This window comes from Drosophila elegans, unplaced genomic scaffold, assembly GCF_018152505.1.
Source record: "Drosophila elegans isolate 14027-0461.03 unplaced genomic scaffold, ASM1815250v1 contig_476, whole genome shotgun sequence".
In the NCBI taxonomy this organism is placed as follows: domain Eukaryota; kingdom Metazoa; phylum Arthropoda; class Insecta; order Diptera; family Drosophilidae; genus Drosophila; species Drosophila elegans.
The window spans coordinates 6,609,125-6,627,380 of record NW_024545863.1 but is presented as its reverse complement, the minus strand read 5'-3'; the positions used below and the strand labels follow the sequence as shown (position 1 = coordinate 6,627,380).

Genomic DNA, 18,256 nt, shown 5'->3' with positions numbered 1-18,256 from the left:
CTTTCCCGAGATCCCCCCAATAAATGCGAACCCATTTCGAAATTAGAGATACCTCTGTAGAACTCTTTCAACTTTTTGATGGGGAGACTCGAACGAAAAAGCGAGGGTGGCTCTAGGCCAATGTCCACTGTGGCCGAGTGGGGTGGATAAGCCTCGAAAACAAAATCATCAAACCGGGCACTCAACCCCCAGCCAGCCAGCTGAACGAAAGAGACGGGCTGCACGGGAAGCGGTGTGGACACGGCTCGAGTCGGGCAAGAGAAGCGCGTAGAAAGGCCTGTGGCAGAAATGAAATATCAATAAATGATTAACATTTCGGGCAATCAGGAGAATTTTATTAGAAGCACAGAATTATTAAAGCCTTCCCTAGGCAAAGATAGTTAAGGCTTTAATGATGCAAGTTTGGCAATAGAAAGGGGTGAGTTGCCAACATGAGTCATATTGTGGATTAGTGGATCTGTTTCAAAAATTGGAGGTACTTTATCTGTTTACTAAGGATCAGTGTAGTTAAATTAACAAACAATTGTCTCTTAGTCTGTGACTATTAGATCAACCAATACTTTAAATCATTAAGTCAAAGCTCACTGTAATCATAGATTATCATATATATTAATTTAGGTATAAAAAAAAGTTGTGAACCTCATAAATTTTAAAACTGTTGTATATATTGTTTAAGAGTCACTTTATGTTATTGCGTTGTTGTCCATGTAATATCGACCATTTTAAATAAACCCTTTGTTTTTATTGCAAGGTGTTTATAATTATTATTTTATATATATTTAAACATGACTTTCTCCTTATAAGTGTCATATTTCCATTTATTTATTTATTTTAAAAGCTATATTTTTTCATATTATTTATGATCTGTCAGTTCTTCAAGCTATCATATTTATCTAACCATCTGAACTGTCAATTCCATTTAAGCTTGTGGGCAGCTTATTATTCTGTGAGCCAGTTCTAGATTACAGGGGATCCCTCGCAGCTAAAGAACTATTTCTCCCATCTATCTCTATATGTAACGTCTATCACCCTTCGGTAACCCCAGGCAATGCATATTTGAACTTTTTTTTTTTTTTGCTAGAGCGGACAGAGCCAAAGGCGACTGATGGTGCCCCAACGTAGTCCCTGCCCCTGCCCCTGCCCCTGCTCCTGCCCATGTCCCCCAACCCATGGCCCTGCCACTTCAGGCTGAGTCCCCTTAGACTGAATCTGCGACTGAGACAGACCACAGACTCCGTCTTCGACCTTTCGTAGACAAAGCAGAGCCGCAACTGGCGGCAATAACCACGCGACAAGAACGGCGTTCGTCGACGGTGACGCTGTCGCTGCTGAGACTCGTTAATGTTGCTGATACCATAGGTTGCCATTGCCGTTGCTGTTGTTGCTGGTTTGGATTCTGTTCCTCTGCTGGTGCTTCTGCCGCTGCCACTGCCACTGCGATGTTGTAAAAGTTTTGCGCACAAATCAGCAGCACAGCCAAAGGATACGCAAAGTGTATGGAATAACAGCGTCAACAACATCAACACACTGCGCCATAAGCTAGTGAACTTCTCAATTCAAAAATCTTTTATCCTTCAAACAGATATTGTGTGAAAGAAAGAATTTCTCTTGGTCTTAATTTTTTCAGAGCTTAAAAATCTTTGTAATTGTAATTTCATAATTAAGAGCATTATAACATTACAAAACATATTGAGATTTTCATTATAAGTTTACCCAACTTTCATTTGTCACGAGATCAACTAGATACTTCATATTTTTATCCGACTTGTCAAAACAATCATTTTTGAAAACTTTTATTATTTAGAATGGAAAATAGGTTTTTACATAATTTAGAAAAATACAGTTAAAAAACAAATCCAAATCTATTGGATAATTGTAAAAGATGAAATTCAACCTCAATAGACATAACACTTATCATAGTAATGGCTAGTAATAATTCTGATAATTAGTTCAGTAAATCAGCAATATATATTTCTGTGTTTAGGACACAATTTTCCTTTGAGTGAAAATGGCATTTTCAGAGATTGGCGCTCGAAGGCGAACAATGAATGCCACAGCCGCCAGAGCGGCCAACATCGTTAGAGCTTTAACCGGCCCCCTTTTACTAGCCGCCCATTACCACTACGCTGCCCCCTTGCAATTCCCCTTCCCCTTGCCGTCCCCTTTCAATAACCCCTTTTGCCAATTTCGAGGCTGCGCTGCGTCGCACAATTTTCAATGCGCTCTTGCCTCGAAACGGTGGAAAACGCGCGTCCGTTGTTAGTCGGAAAACGTCGTCATCCGTCGACGGTTGTTTTGGCTGCCTTTGGACCAGGAGTTTTCCGCCAGCTGAGGCAGCAGCAGAGGCATCGACAGCGGCTGCGGCAGAGCCAGAAATCTGGCTTTAGTTTTTGCCTTGGCAGCAAAACTTCGGCTCCCACTTCGGCTTGGCTCTCGCAAAAGATAGATAGAGAGAGAGATGGGGAGGTGGGAGTTGGGAGGTGGGTTGGTAACTGTGGGAGAACTTGGCCAAAACAAAGAGCCTCGAAGCTCTCTCCCACTCCCCGACTCTCTCTCTCTCTCTCGCTCTGTTTGTGTGTGAGTGTGCAGCGAAGCAAGCAAAGCAATCAGCAGTCAGCGGGGTCAGAGAGTGAGAGAAAGAGAGAGAGATAGGGGAGGATGCCTAAGCCCACGCCTTGCCACCCGAACCACCCACTTTTATCAGTCAGCGAAAGGTCGTTCGGCACTGTGGTCGCCTCGCTCCGAAAAGCACCTGACTCGCCAGCAGCTGATAAGAATGGGCGAGATCAGGTGCGTCGTTACGCTGACACTCCTCGTAATAAATAAACATATTATGAGCACAAGCGATCGTCTTCGAGCTGATTAGATTTTAATTTTCGTTCGTTTGATATAGGAAAACAAAGAGGCATATCTACAACTACTTTATAATAGATCATTTAATTTAGAAATATTTATTTTAAACTACCACAATGAAATTTATAAATTTTTCACAATAACATTTTTAATTTTATATATTTGTTTTTAAAACTCTACCTATATAGCATTTAACATTATTTTTTAATTCAATATTATTCTTCGATTTGTACCACAAGCTTAAAATTGGAACTTTGTCATATCAATCATACGCAGTGTGGCCGCCATTTGACACATAGTAAATATAGATGGTTATTGAATAATATATCTTGGCTAAATATATTCTTACATTTTATGTTCTTAAATTATCCATTTAAGAGTGAACTTATGTTGTTTAGAATATATTTGAGCATATAAAAGTACTGTATGTATTGCGTAACCAACAACACTTAAAAAAAAAAGTTTATTAAAAAGTTTTTATATCCTTTTAGGAAATTCAACGAACTTTCTGCTCCTACTTGAGAACCGAATTTAATTATTTCTAAATATTTTATTTGAGCTAAAAAAAATTGTCATAGAAAACTCCTTTATAGCGATCATAAAATCTCTTGCCATTTTTACCATTCAAGAATATCGATCCCCCATTGCTAACATAAACGCAATCGTATCGATAAAATCGCTCGGCATCGATTAGAAACCGTTAGGCGCCAATCACAATTATCGACTTTATGAAAACGAGCAAAGCGACCAAAGCAAACCAAAGCAAGCCCAACCGAACATAGCCAATACCAAGCCGAATCGAACCGAGCCAAGTCGAGTTGCCTTTGTTTGTTGGTCGGGCCCACTAAAATAGTTCAGGAAATGATGAAAAAGAGGAGTTCGGGAGGGAGGTAGGTGGGTAGGTAGGTAGGTGATATTCGGAGCATCATGGGATTGGGTTTGGGCCTGTGGCTTTTGCCCGCTTCTGTCCCAACGTGGCGGCTTTCCACAGCGCAACTGAAAATACGAAAATACGAGGCGGAAAAGCTGGCAACAACAACGCGAGCGATGTGTGCGCATGTGGCAGGGTTGCCAGCCGCTCAGAGATTTTTCCAGCCTCGGTGGCGGCAACTCTGGCCGCCCGGCTGTCGAGTGGTTTTGGCCTGGCCGAAAGCGTTCAGTACGAACTCTGCACTTCGCACAACAAGACGCCAAGCGACCAGCGACGACGCCAAAGGCGCTCGGCCAAAGCCACAGAGCCCGAGCAAAAACTACGTAAATTTTCCACAGCCATTTTCCCCATTTTTCCCAGTCGAACAGCGGCAGCAAAAGCATCGGACCAGCGGTCTGTGTGTGTGTGTGCCAGTCAGTGTGTGTTTTGAGTGTGCAATAGTGAATTGTTCTTGGACCGGCGATCGAGTCGCCCAACCCCCGCAAAACCCCGCAAAAATGTGGAGCTGGGGCTGAAGCACACCGCCGAACCCAAAACAAACCAGCGACTCAGAAAAAGGCGCCAAACTTAGATTACCGCCAGCCGAGATTACCTCCTCATTACCCTGCAGGAAACCATGAAAATGTGGACCGAATCCAATGTGAGTAGATCGTGATAAGATTAAGTCCTTATCTTACTGCCCCCACATTAAGTAGCGCCCTTGATCTTGTTTAATAATAGGTCCGCAATTTCTTGTCATTTGTTTTTTGTTTAGCATTAATTGAACAAGACGCATTGTTAATATTAACTATTAGATTCTTGTTTAACATTGTTTTCTGAGCTTGGGCCAATTTCTAGAACTAAGAGCCCATTTACAATATTATTAAAAAATTAAGTTGAAAAAATATCATATAAAACATGGATGGTGATTTAAGCTTTTGACAGTGATTAGCTGTAATACTTTTATTATTGTTTTACATTTATGTAACCTTTGAAGCATTGTTAACAGTAAATTCATAGTCAACAAACCAGTAGGTATTAAAAAATGGGTTATCAAAATAAAGGAAATCTTATTTTTAAACTTTTAACTAAACTAAGTATTTTAATCATTTTATTGTTAAAAACCACCACCAACTTTAAAAAATAAAATAATTTTGGATAATGGTTAAAGAAGGTTTTTAAAAGTATAACACTTAAAACCGCCTATTATCAATCTCCAGCATCCAAATACTTATTGCTATGTATGATTGCATATGAGTTCATGTGCCTCAGCCATCTGAGGTGCATTCGCTATCTTTGTTTTGATTCTTGAGTTTCTTCTATCGGCATTTACGTTTTGTGCGCGTGTTTCTTTTGCCGTTTACCGGCGAAACCAATTGAAAAGCCATTTGGCTACGGCCGGGAAATGCTCAATGGATTGGTCAGGGGCGTGACAAGGGGTGTGTGGTTAGGAGGATGGGGGCTTCAGCAAGGCAGCACGCATATCCATGTGGGGCATTCGTTGTAGGCACGCACAGCACGCGTCGTCAGCTAGCCATTTCCCCCCGAACCCCCTGGTTCTCAATGCCCGATTCCGATTCGATTTCCATTCCCAAGTTGGGGTCTGAAGCCCCCTTCCCTCCTCCCCCCTCTACAAGCCCCCTTTTCGCAATCGAAGCCAAGTAAACAAAAGCCAACAACAGCAAGGTTTTTTCTTTCTCTTTGTTTTCTTTCTTTATTTCTACCGCTTGCAGCAATTAAATGAAAGTTTTTGTGATGATGGACGACGGGAAGGAGCGGGGGGCAGGGGGCGATGGGCGATGGAAGGGGGTCCTTCAGAAAGAGGAGGCGTAGAAGCCGGCGAGCAAAACAAAAACTGTAAAAATGTCATATGCGTCGACGGGGGTGGCTAACGCCTGGGGGCGGTGCGGGTGCTTTGGACCCTGTAAAGTGCATTGGCATTTAAGATTCATTGCAGGCCTCTGTTCGAAGTTCCCAAAAAATAAAACACAAAAGGGGAAAGGAAATTTATTGAAATAAACTTGACCCACAATTGGCCAAAAGAGTTCAACGCTTGCAGATATGCTGACTTTAAGAAAATTTTATAAACGATTTTATTGCATACCAAAAATGATAGGTACAAATGTTATTTCTCTATGTATGTGAAAGATACATTTGATACATTTGAAGTAATTTTGTGCCTTTCGAAGAGATGTATCCAATTTAAGCCGTTTATATAAATTATTTTTGACAGGTTTTTGAAATATTTTTGTATTTTCCCCCCCTATCGCTTTTGGTATTGAACAACTTTTAAATGGTTAAAAAAAAATGATCAATTTTGTTTTTATTTATCACAAATATTTATTTTTAGTTCTTATTAAATAAGCTATGAATCACCAGTCTCCCTCGGGAAAAGTCTACTGTTTAAAAGTCAACAGATTGGTTCCTGCTCCACATTAATGAATAAACAGCGTAGAGGTCGTAAGACGGTAAATCAACAATAAATACATTTACCACTCCACTCTTACCAACTTACGAACACACACACACACAATCTCCCGTAAAGGAATCCACTTGTCCTTGACACAGTGACGTACCAACGTCCGAACGTTGTATAATAATAGCATCATGACTTGCGCTTGTTCCGCTTCTTTGTGGGCGGGGGCAGGGGCGGACACCCCAGCAACTCATTTTCATTATCGGTCCCATGTAAATGCCCGTCGCATACCTTAGGTCAGTTTCCGTATCATAAAAAAAAGGCACAGCAGCCGACGGCGAACAAACCCTTTTTCCAGGGTTATAAATACAGGGGGACATCCCTTGCTCGAACCACAACAGTCTAATGAATAAACAATTGACGGAATTTAGATATTGGGCTCTCATTACCATATTATTCTGTAATAGTTTTTATTGAATACAAAATGGTTGTTATTATAGCTACTGTTTTTTAAAAAGGTTCTGCAATACTTTCCTTGGCATATTTTCGCTAAAAAATATTTAAAAAAAAGAGAATAAAAAAGTTCACAACAGTTTGAAAATTTTTTTTTGTGAACCAGTGATAATGGCTTAGTTGAAATATTCCTTATAAAAATATATGTACATATATTATAATATTGCAAAAACAAAACTTAAAATGTGTAATTTTTATAAATTAATGCAATTATAGGAATTTTATAGAGTAGGTATTTTTTTATTTCTTAAAAAGTATTGTTTTTGAAATGCAAATATAAGATGTTATAGTAACTTAAAAAGTGTTAAGGACATTGTTATAAAAATTTCTGTGTTTAATCGATTTATGATAAATGGATGTGGTTTAGGTTTAGACGAGGTTTCTATAAATTATATGGATGTAGACTTGTGACCAAATTCGATTTAGTGGCATTTGACTGTATAACGGTCTTATGCGTATTTAACATTACGCTGTCAATGGGCAATAATAATGGGCAGCGCTGCTCTTCTTCTTCCTCTTGCGGCTGGCCATAATTTATTGGCCACTTGTTTCTAAGCGACGGCAGAGCAGAGTCAACCTGCCGTCATGAATGAATGAGAGTGAGTGAGTGAGAGGGAGGGGGTGAGTGACTGGTTGAAAGAGTGAGTGGAATGCCACTCGCTAATAAGCATCAAGAGCACAGACACAAAAGGGCAAAAGCAAAAGCAAAAAGCAAGAGTCAACAATAACCGCTGCATGAGGGAGGGAGATGGAGGTAGGCTGGCAGCACGTGCTAAGCACATTTAACGACAACTACAACAACAACAAAGAGCGGCCACAAAAACGATTAAATTAAAAACCAAAACAAACTAAAGAAACGGCACCGAGCAACGCTGCCGACGTCGACGTCACGGCCGCAGCGCAGTCGACGCCAGCTCCGCAAGGAGGGAGATACAAAAACAATGTTGAGTACACAAGGCACACACAAAAATAAAAGAAAAATAATAAAAATAAGGCAACGACGAAGCCAGCGCGCATAATAAACGTCAATTTAAAAATGCTAAAAGCTCGCGACGCTGACAGCGCAGTCGACCCAAGCCGGCGACAATAATAATAATAAAAAAAGAAAGAAAAAACCAAGGGAATCGCCGAAAGTTAAGAAGTAAACACAGGCACACACACACACAGTGACACACGGAGAGCAATAAAAAATAACCCTTTTTCCGGTTTTTGTTTTGCTTTGCAGTTTCTAATCAAGAGGAAATACATGAAAGCGGCTAAAACGCCGCTACTTTTTTCGGCGTAGAGTGGGCAGCGACAGCGAGATTTCTTTTTTGGCATTTAGCATAGGGAAACCCCGCAATCCTTTTTATATTGCGCGAAACATCGGCACAAAAGGGAAACTGAAAACAAATTGACACTCTCATAAGAGCTAGAGCGTTCTATTTAGAGTGTTTTCTTGATGAGTGTAACTCAAAAGTCAGTTGGAAAGAAAGGGTCGGTACAAACAAATTGTGAAGTCGACTAATTCTTATAAGTTTTCCATTCTTAAGTTTGATTTCATGTATAATCTTAAGCATAAATAAACTGTTGTTATAGTTACCATCAATTTGATTGATAACAGCTAACTTTTTATGGTTTTTTTGAAGAAGGTAGTTTTTTTTATATAACATTAATAATATAGGGCTAAGTTTTAGTTTTCTAAAATAAGACGAAAAAAAGGCGAATCATTTTTTGGACAAAATTTCAAAGAGGTATGCCCTCGGTAAAGCATAATCTGAACTTGTTATATAAATTATAAAAAGTGCAATCCAGATACCAGATTGACTAAAATGATACACGAACAAGAGTACTCTTAAATTAAAGAGCACTGGCGCGATTAGTTCAGCTGTCCATGGCATTCATTGAGCACTTTTTCAAAGCCAAATATTTACTACGAGTCACACATACTGTCACGCGAGAGCTCACTATCAACCCACGACGATTATTCAGTGGCAATAAAAACAATAAAAATCATCTCTCAGCCATTTACATAACGATCAAAACAAAAATCCCGCACGGCCACAGCTGATTGGGGTAGGGTCGAGTAGCATTCACATTCACGTTCGATGCCGGGTGTCATAAATAATTTCGATTTGACTTATATTATTAGCTAAATAAATATGAATGAAAAAAAAAGCGCAGAGCAGAGCAGTAAAAAATAAGGCAGACGGAAACAAACAAACAATCAACGGCTAGAAAGAGGCATGAAAATTGAATGAGTGAGTGAAATGAAAGACAAAGCGGCGCCAACATCAGCGTGGACGTCGGCAGCGCTGCTTAGCGTGAGAAAACCCATTCAAATTGTCAAACACCAATGTCTACGTAATGATCGGCCCCCAATAAATGACAATCAAATTGGAATGAATGAACGAAAGCAGCGGGTGAGCGAACGAGAACGAAAGTGCGATTTCAATTACGACACCAAAAGCAGAATCACATAAGGAATACAAATGGGTCAGAAGAGTGACGAAGTCGAGCGCCCCAGAAACTGTGGGCAATCTGGATCAAGAATGCATCTCCAAAGTGTTCAAAAACGTCCACTTTATAACTTACAAATAAGCCACATATTCCACCCATTTACTAAAAAACTAGGGGACCTTAACATTTAACCCAAATCGCATACCGAACAAAATTATTTTAGTTTTTATGTTGTTTATGATGCGCCCATTATGTAGGCGACTGTTAATCGACTGACTTTTCGTCACGAAAACTACCGTGTGCAGCATCAAAAGGTCTGAGTTAAAGTTGATAAGTCCACAAAGTCCGAAGTGTGCTTCTCTACACAGAAAGTGGGTCTTTAACCAAGTGCAATGGCATCGGCAAAAACAGAGAGAATTGCGCTAACCCCTCGCCCCATCCCCCAAAAAGCAGCCCCCTCCGACCACCCAACCCTTTGGCAGTACGAAGTGGCGTATCAAAACAAAAAAGGCGACGACAGCGTTTCACGTTCTGAGCACAATTAATAAATTATAGACGGCAGAGGAAACGCCAGAGACCAAAAGGCAAAGAGCAGCGCAGCGGCAGAACTATTGGCAGAGGCAGAGCAGTCGGCGGCGACTGCGGCAGAGCGGCCAGAGTCACGTGTAAAGCGGCGAAGCAAGTAATCAAAACAAAAACCGACAAAAAAACGAATTTATCATTACAACAAGCAATAAAATTAATCAGCAATTCAAAAACTGCAAGTGTGTGTTGTTGTTATTTGCCGTCTGAGTTGTTGCGGTTGGTTTAATAACCCGAAAATAATCGCGGGCGAGTAACAGAGATGCCAATAGTTGGCTCGAAGGAGAGGCAGCGGCAGCGACGTCGGCAGAGAAACAGATGAAGTAGAGCAGACGTCGTCGGCGTCATTAAAACAACATAAAAAGTAATAAATAAATATGAGTACGGCCGAGAATGTGTGTGTGACAGGGAGAACAAACGACCTTCAACTTCCTACCCTCTTACCCCTGCCATAGCGACATAGACAGATAAACGGCACAGTGGACGCTCGCAAATTAGAAGCTCTTGCCGCTCGATGGTTTTTATTTGGCCAAACCTTCTGCGAAGGTTTTCAGTTGACTTCATCTAAAATGTTGGAACCTTGTTTGAAGTATTTCCGAGAGTGATACACAATCGACCGATTTGGGGGACTTCCCTTAAGAATCTTTATTTTGCCTCCGCCGAAATAATAATGAAATTACAATTATTTTTTATTATTATTTTTTATATTTTTAGTCGGAGGAAAGACATCAGTTTTCAGGGAATTGATCATATCATTAATTTATATCAAGACTTCTCGTAATATAAATATCCGCTTTTAGGATATTATAAAACCTCGATTTAAAGAAATATCAGTATCAAATTAAATGTCTTATGTTTTTATTTCATGCTATAGAAAATTATTTTTTTTTTATGTGAACTTATACTTTTTAGCTCAAATAGTTTGGATGTACCTGCACCTATTAGCTAATACTCTCAGGACTTAGTTCTAAAGTATACTTCTAAAAGCTTTTTACAACTGGGGATCCATGGCCCCGACTCAAATCCCAGCATTATATTTCTATTCACATGGGTTTTGCTTCCGAGCGCCCACTGTAGCTTAGGTGGCATGTGATGGTGGCGCTACCTGTCCGCCTGTCTGTCAAGCGATGACATTGATAGCTTTAACTGTAAACGCAGAGCTGCAGGTCGAAGAGCTGCGACAGAGTGAGGGGGATATACGGATGGCACTAACCAAAAGTCAGAGCGAGATGGCGGACAATCGGCATAAATTAAAGGCGAATGCAACATGTGAGTCTGCCCAGTCGCAGTCTCAGATTTTTGGCGCTGCCAAGTGATTTGCATATATGCAAATCGCCCGCACACAATCCCCGGCCGACACTCACACATACACACAGTCTCAGCCGTTTCGGGATTGGGGCAAATGCACCTTGCAACGACGCGAATTCGAACTTGTTTGGAGTCGCCTCGAAGAGAGCGCTCGCGTCAGTCGCCGAAGAACTACAAAGCCAGCAGCATGTTGCATGCTATAAGCAAAAACAGAAATATAAAAAGAATGCAATAAAAACTCGACAACAACCGCAAAAGCACCAGCATCCACAATCCTTGGCAGTGGCAAATTAAACTAATAAGCGTAAAAGGAACAGCGAACCGATTGCTGCGCTGTAACTGCGACGCTAACGTCGGCAGCGCTGCTTGGAGCCCAACTCTTGGACTGTCGAAATCCATTATAGCCCGAATCGGCAATCGCATTTCTTCCTTCGAGTGGCGCGGTTATGGAGCTCCAATCGAGTGCCCACTCCCTCTCTATTTCCCATTCCCCAACTACCAGATGCACCTGAACAAATGATTAACTAAAAGTCAAAAATACTGGGAAACCATGTTTTTAAATTACCTAAATATGTTGTTCTTTAATTTTGGAAAAAACTAATAATATTATTTATATGAGATATTTATGTTTATTTTTTATTTCAACTTTAGAATATATATTTTTATATAAAGATAGATGGTTATCTAAAATTTTCACATTTAAACTTTAGCAAATTAAAAGGTAAAAACTTTACAAAATTAAAACTGGAAATGTCATGATAAAGTCAAATGATACTTATGTATATTACATTTTAATTATAAAAAACACTATTTTTTTAATGAGCTTTATTTTCGTCACAAAAACATTTTAATAAAATAATATTATTGTATATTGCTGCTTATAAAAAGTTCGATCCTTTAGCTTAAATCCATCAACACAGCTAAAATAAATTTTCCAGTGGAAAAATCATAAAACTGAAGTTGCTCCAAGCGTCCCCATTTTCTCTCCCCCGGCACCACGACCCGAAACGAACTGAACTGAACGTAACCAGCTTTTGGCCCTGGCCAAAACATTAATCCGACAGGGACAACTCGGACGGGGCATGGGAATTGGCAGGGCTAGAGAGATTGCCCCGAAGGGCGGACAGGATGCCAGAGGGAAAGGGGAGAGGGAGAATCATGCTAGGTGGGCGGCTGCATTGCAAACTTTCGGAAATTGAAACTGGCATTAGAAGAGTGGCATTGAAACCCGGTATTCGTAGAACAAACTGAATACTAAGGAGCTTAAACACATCTCTTCTTTCCGAGAGGATCTTACAATTCAATGCATTTTAAGTTCCGTCTATGTAAACAGTTATTGTCATATCAATAATGGTTTTTTTTCAATTCCTAATTTTCTGTGCACTGGTTTTCTATGTTTCTAGGTGTTTTAAATAAGCTCGTAATAAACAATTTTTATTAAATATTATCGACCTAAGATAAAACGATTATAAAAACAATTAAAACATATTAATGATGTAAGCCAAGTACTTTTGGTTCTATATTAAAATAGCATAGTTATAACCAAAGTGATTTTTATCAAAAGATTTTCTATCCACCAAAAACATTTGCCCCGAAGTCAGAACATTCCAACTAGTTTGGTATAAATATGAAGATCTATTCTCGTGATGCCCAAACCGGTGACCCAGAAACCAAATGAAAGAACACTTAAACTAATAAAGGAACGAATGCAGCGCCAATCAACCAATGGGGAACCCCAAGATTAGTATTTTCAGGCCATCTCGATTCCTGGCTGCACCTGAACTCAGTTATCAGTGGTGCGGCGGCCCCAGGAGAAGAGATCATATACATATACCCACGGAACCGATCATTTCGGCAGTCGCAATTCCTTGCAAGCGGTCGGGCAAAAATAGCCAGCGCCGCCGAACGCAATCATTATTAATGCCTCTGTTGTTGTTTGGATAAGTTTTACTCAATCGCATCGAGTCATCATCCAGTCCGCAGAGGCGAGGCGATGGAGAGAGCGAGAGGTCTCCAAAAATAATGCCAACAACAGTGCGCCGAGCACAAGGCCAACAGCTGGTCGCTCTAGTCTTTGGGGCCCGAATCTGAATCTGCGTCTTCATCGGCATCGACGGCATCAGCATCCAACATGTCCGTGTCTGTCTCCTCAGTCCCGTCCAGTCCCGCCTCCTCTCTGTCCCCTTCTCAGTCCCCATTGGCGTCCATTCGTTCGCTCTGTTTCGGCTCGGCGTTCCACATTCACATCGACATCCACACAGCAACGTATCCACACTAAAATCCGCAAAAAACCTGCAGCACTATTTTACTCTAACCCGTGAAGAGGGTGTTTTAATTTAAACCAAAAGTTTGCAAACTTACATTTGTAGTTCTAATCATTCCAGTATTATATTTGGTAGAGCTTACTTTAATATTAAAGACAATGAAAAAGTCTAAATAAAAAGTTAAAATCTTATCTTGTTATAACAAATATTAAATATATCATTCTTGGACAAAGTGCATAGACGTCTATCTACATATCTATTGAGTTTGATTATCTTTTTTTAATTTTCGTTTCCGATCGACTTATTACATGAGTTTGATAAAATCACAGGATCTTAAAAAGCTAATTTAAATTTACCGTTCCAACTATTTTCCCTTTTTACAATATGTACTTATTTAAATATCAACAAATTTAGCTGTTCTCAAAGCTTTCGTTGAAAAAGCAAACACCAAAGACCCGCAGTCTTCTGTGGTTATATTGAGAGTAATTACAAAACCCGCTTGACTTATAGGGATTAAAAGTATTGCAGTACAGAATGACTTTAGTCATGCAATACCCTATAAAGGGTGGCCGATGTGAAGTTCGCAAGGGTATTTAAAGTTTCGGACGCATCGGTTAAACCTCCTTTTTGCTTATATTTCGAGTAACTAGCACAGGCAACAACAACAGCACCAGCACCGAACATGTTCAAAGTTTCTCGGATGCGACGGCGACAACCAGCAACAACAAAAAAAAACCAAGAGCCGCCTCCGCCACACACTCGCATAAAATTTTAATACAAAAATGCTGCCAAACATTTGCCCACCCCCGCAGTAGCAGCAGAAACAGCGAGCGAGGCAGCGGCGGTGGCAGTGGCGCGGCAGAGACCATTACGCAGGGGCCTCTTTCTTTCTTTCTTTCCTTCCTTCGGTCGGTCGCTCCGACCTGACACTCAGCTCAACTCGCCGTTCAGCAATTTCATTTCAACATGTTTCTAACAGAGCTCGAACTGGGGTCCACAGTCCCGCAGCCAACAGATCTTGGTTCGCTTTAGCAAAAGCATCTTAAATTTTTCTGTCCGCCTCAACCCTCCCCCTTACCGTTTCCTCCTCAACGCTCCCGGTCCCCATCGTTGTCGTACTTTATAGTCGTACTTTGTTGGTTTTCTACCCACAAGTCTTTCTCTTTTTCGTTGTCGCTGTACCCAGAGCCGGAGCCAGAAGAAGCAGCAGTACGGCACTGGCAGGGGCAAAAAACCGAGGGAAAAAGAATTTTTTTTATAGGTATTATTTCGTTCCCACATACGACGCGCCGAGGCGAACGTCGGTCCGTCGGTTGTTCGTTCGGTCGTTCAGTCCCACAGTTCGACGGTCTGATGGGACTAAGCAACGATGGGACGGTCGAAATGAACGAATCGAGAATGAGTGGTGGATGAGAGGCAATGAGTCGAGGGAGGGAAAGGAAGGGAAGGGAAACGGCAGAGGCCGTGACAGCGTCAGCGCATGTACATATAAAACCCGATACTACGTCAGCCAGGGTTGCCAGGGCGGCTAGGTAAGCAAAGGAAATACATTCCATTAAAGGCTGCTTAAGAAATGTTCGAAAACTGTTAATTTTAATAATGTTGGTATTTACAAAAAAAAAAACATCCTAGCTCTGAATTTTTAAACTATTTTATTGGACAATACAAAATAAATGGTTATATAAAAGCTTGATTAAATGAAAAACAACAGACCTTTAAATCGTTTTTGTTTTAATTTATTCAAAACATGAATAAGCATCGGAACAATTTTAATAGAGCAACACCACGAAGAAATAAAACAAAACAAAACATTAAACCGTTGATATTACTCTCTCTTTAGGTATTCAATATAATTTTCTAGTGCGACTTGACAAATAGATTTCGTTCTAAATAAATGTATTACTAATTATGGAATTCGTATAGTTCCTCGGAACTCATTATAATGCCCACAATCTACTGTGTGAGACCCCAGTTGCGGGTTCAATGCCGTTTAATATGGCCGAGCGCCTGGCAACTCTGTGCACTTGTGTTGCTGCTTTTGCTGCTGCCTCTGCTGATGTTATGCCGCCTGTCTGCCAACCAGCCTGCAATGCCCCGCTACCCGCTCAGCTCTGCTCCGCTCCTCGTCCGCCCCCGCCTACAACCGCCCCTGCCGACGAACGGACGGCCATCAAGCCATTTGCCTCTGACAGCGCACACGATGCGCCGCACAAATATCGCCGAGCAGCCAGCGCACATACAATCCGACGTATATGTACGGGCTATATATTTTTGTAGGTTATGTGTATATAGCAGGCGGTCGGCGGAGCGGAGTGAGTCAAGCATTGCGATTGTGGGAGAGAACGAACGAACTTCGGTTCGGCAGCACAACGAAAACGAGCTTTGCTCGTCGGCCCTTGCTCTCTTGCTCTTGCTCTATGTATGAGGCGGTCCTGTGTGGGGGAGTGTATAAATACAGTTGTCACTGCTATGTAAAGAAAAGTATCTCGTAGATAGACTTTACTGGTACAACCTAAAAAATAGTAAATAGTAAAAAAATATAAAATAGTACAAGATTTATTATTCTTAATTTAAATAAATACTTGATCCTTGATTTTATAACAACCTGAAGTATTTAAAAAGGCACAACATTGTTTTGTGTATTGAGCAAGTTTACGTTTACAAATAATAAATATTTGGTTAGTTTAAAAAATATATTAAGCAAAATCACAGGTTTTTAAAAAATAGAGAGATAAACAGTTTAATTCCGGTTAAATTTAAATTGTCAGGAGATATGTATCTTCTAGCGAGAGCCGCCTGTGCACACTGTACATAAAATGTTAAAACTCTGATTATGACGATGGCGTTGGGTTGCGGGGCGAGTGGTGGGGATGGGAATAGGAGGGGTAGGGGGCGGTTGGAAATCGGGGATGAGCAACGACAGCCCAACAACAGAGAAGAGCAGAGCGCACACACAAAATAAAGCAGAGGAAGAAGAAGCAACAACAGAAGAGGAAAAAAAGTTTCAAATGGAAATTTTGAATTAATGAACGAAACGAAACGAAATGAACTAAACTGGTTTCATTTGTGCTCTGAGCTCAGAGTTGTTTTTGCCTGACGTTCCACACTCTTTCTCTCTGCCATACTGGTCTTTGTTGTTGTTACTGCTGTTGTGCCGCTTTCTTGGCGGCCTGTGCGTTTCTCATTTGAAAATATTTTCGCCTCGAACGAAAGAGGCTAATTAAGCCAAAGGAATTTCTCTGCAATTTTCAGCCAGCAGCAACATCAATTGAGTTTCGTTTCGAAAACTTGTCGTCAGCTGGGTTTTGAGTTTTTAGTAGTTTCTTAGCAAGAGGAAGAGAGCAGGAAGTGAATGAGAACTCTCTTTTTTTTTTGCGGCGAAACGATCTGTAAGCGAACTTCGAATTCGCTGCGAACGGATCGCTTTTGTTTATGGCTGCCACTTTGGTTTTGCTCGCTTTTCAAGGCAATCAGGTGCAATAGTTTCTCGCTCGGCGGTTCCGAATGGTCGCCTCTGTGGCAGAGCTGCTGTTATTGTTAATGTTGTTGCTGCCAGCACGAAGCAACAACAAAGTCCGGCCAAAGCGGAAATGAATGGATCGGATCGGTTCGGACCGGCCGATGACGATAGTTTCGCGGGCAAGCGAACAAGAGCAGAATCGGCAAGGAACGTGTTCTCCATAGGTCTGTTGCACGACTTTTGGACACTGTGATAAAAAGCCGCTGCATAAAGTTAATTTAAGTTCTCTATTTTAGTCTATGTTTTTGAGTTAAATTTGCCTTAAAGGTTTTTCCATATGTAAGTTACATACGCCTACCCTACACACGTTGTGTCCAGATTGTTAAAAAAAAAATTATTTGTAGGTTTGCGGAACTTATTTATACCACAATTACGCAATAAGTAGACTTTCTTACGTTTTTGAAGACAGTGAATCAGCCTTTAACAGTATGAAAAGCTCCTGCGGAGATGTTTTTTAAACTACAAAGTATTCATACTATTTTTGTTTCTTGCACAGTAATTGTTCACTCTTTTCCTCAGTGAATGCTTGGTTGTCTGTTGGCATTGTCGCTGATTATTGTTCCTTGCAGAACGGCGTCGAGTGCTTCCTGTTCGAACGCTTTCTTATCAGCGGTTGCGCCCGATGCTATCGGTCAGGGTCGTCGTCGTCTGTTAGGCGAGTTCACCGCAGCAGGTTGCTCCACCATTGCTCCTGCTCCTGTTGACAGATTGTATAATTGGCGTTGAATTGATTCGATTACTGAGTGCTGCTCGCTCGCTCGGCTTTTCTTTTATTTAGCTTTGCTTGTGAATAAGTGAAGTGAAGTCCCCTCCCATATGTACGATTCGGTGTGATGCAAGCAATAAGTAGATAATGAATCCTTTAGAAAGTATAAGGCAGGAAACAAATCACTTAATTTGTTCTACAACAATGCCCAATCGGTGCAAATGTACTAACGTGTTCCCTATAATGCAAATACCTTTTTCGAGTGTTGAATTACTTCATTAAAATATAAATATCAGGGATAAATTTATTAAACAAGTAAAAATAAGTAGAAAGTGTATACATAATTTTAATAAGTTTAAGTATTTCCTCTTCTTTCGTTGTATTCAAAAGTATAAATTAAAATTGAAAAGGAAGGTAACATGTTGTTAGTTTACTTGTTTGTTTTTTACTTACTTTGTATTAGTATTTTGAGTATTTAGCGAAAATAGCAATGATAAGTACAATCATAATTTGATTGGGTACTAAGAAAATCATAAAAATTACATATCTACAACCAAACTGTTTTGACAACTTCCCAGTTGACCATACTCAGAGCTTTCCGAGCGATGGAAACCAAACAAGACTATGCAAAGCGGACACCTGTTTTTGCAACACGATCGTTATTGTTGCTGCGATGTTGCTGCCGTAGATGTTGCAGCAGTTGGTAGTATAATGGTGGTGGTGCTGAAAAGTCCTCCTCCTCCTT

General features: G+C 40.6%; 1 protein-coding gene across 1 annotated transcript in view; it reads left to right on the top strand.

Moving 5' to 3' along the window:
• The first annotated feature begins 4,194 nt into the window (after positions 1-4,194).
• Positions 4,195-18,256, top strand: part of LOC108140550 (hormone receptor 4) — a 35,323-nt gene continuing 21,261 nt past the window's right edge. Inside the window, exon 1 of the mRNA XM_017263399.2 lies at positions 4,195-4,424. Coding sequence (XP_017118888.2) covers positions 4,401-4,424 — 24 coding nt within the window. The 5' untranslated portion in view covers positions 4,195-4,400. The remainder of the gene's footprint in view (positions 4,425-18,256) is intronic.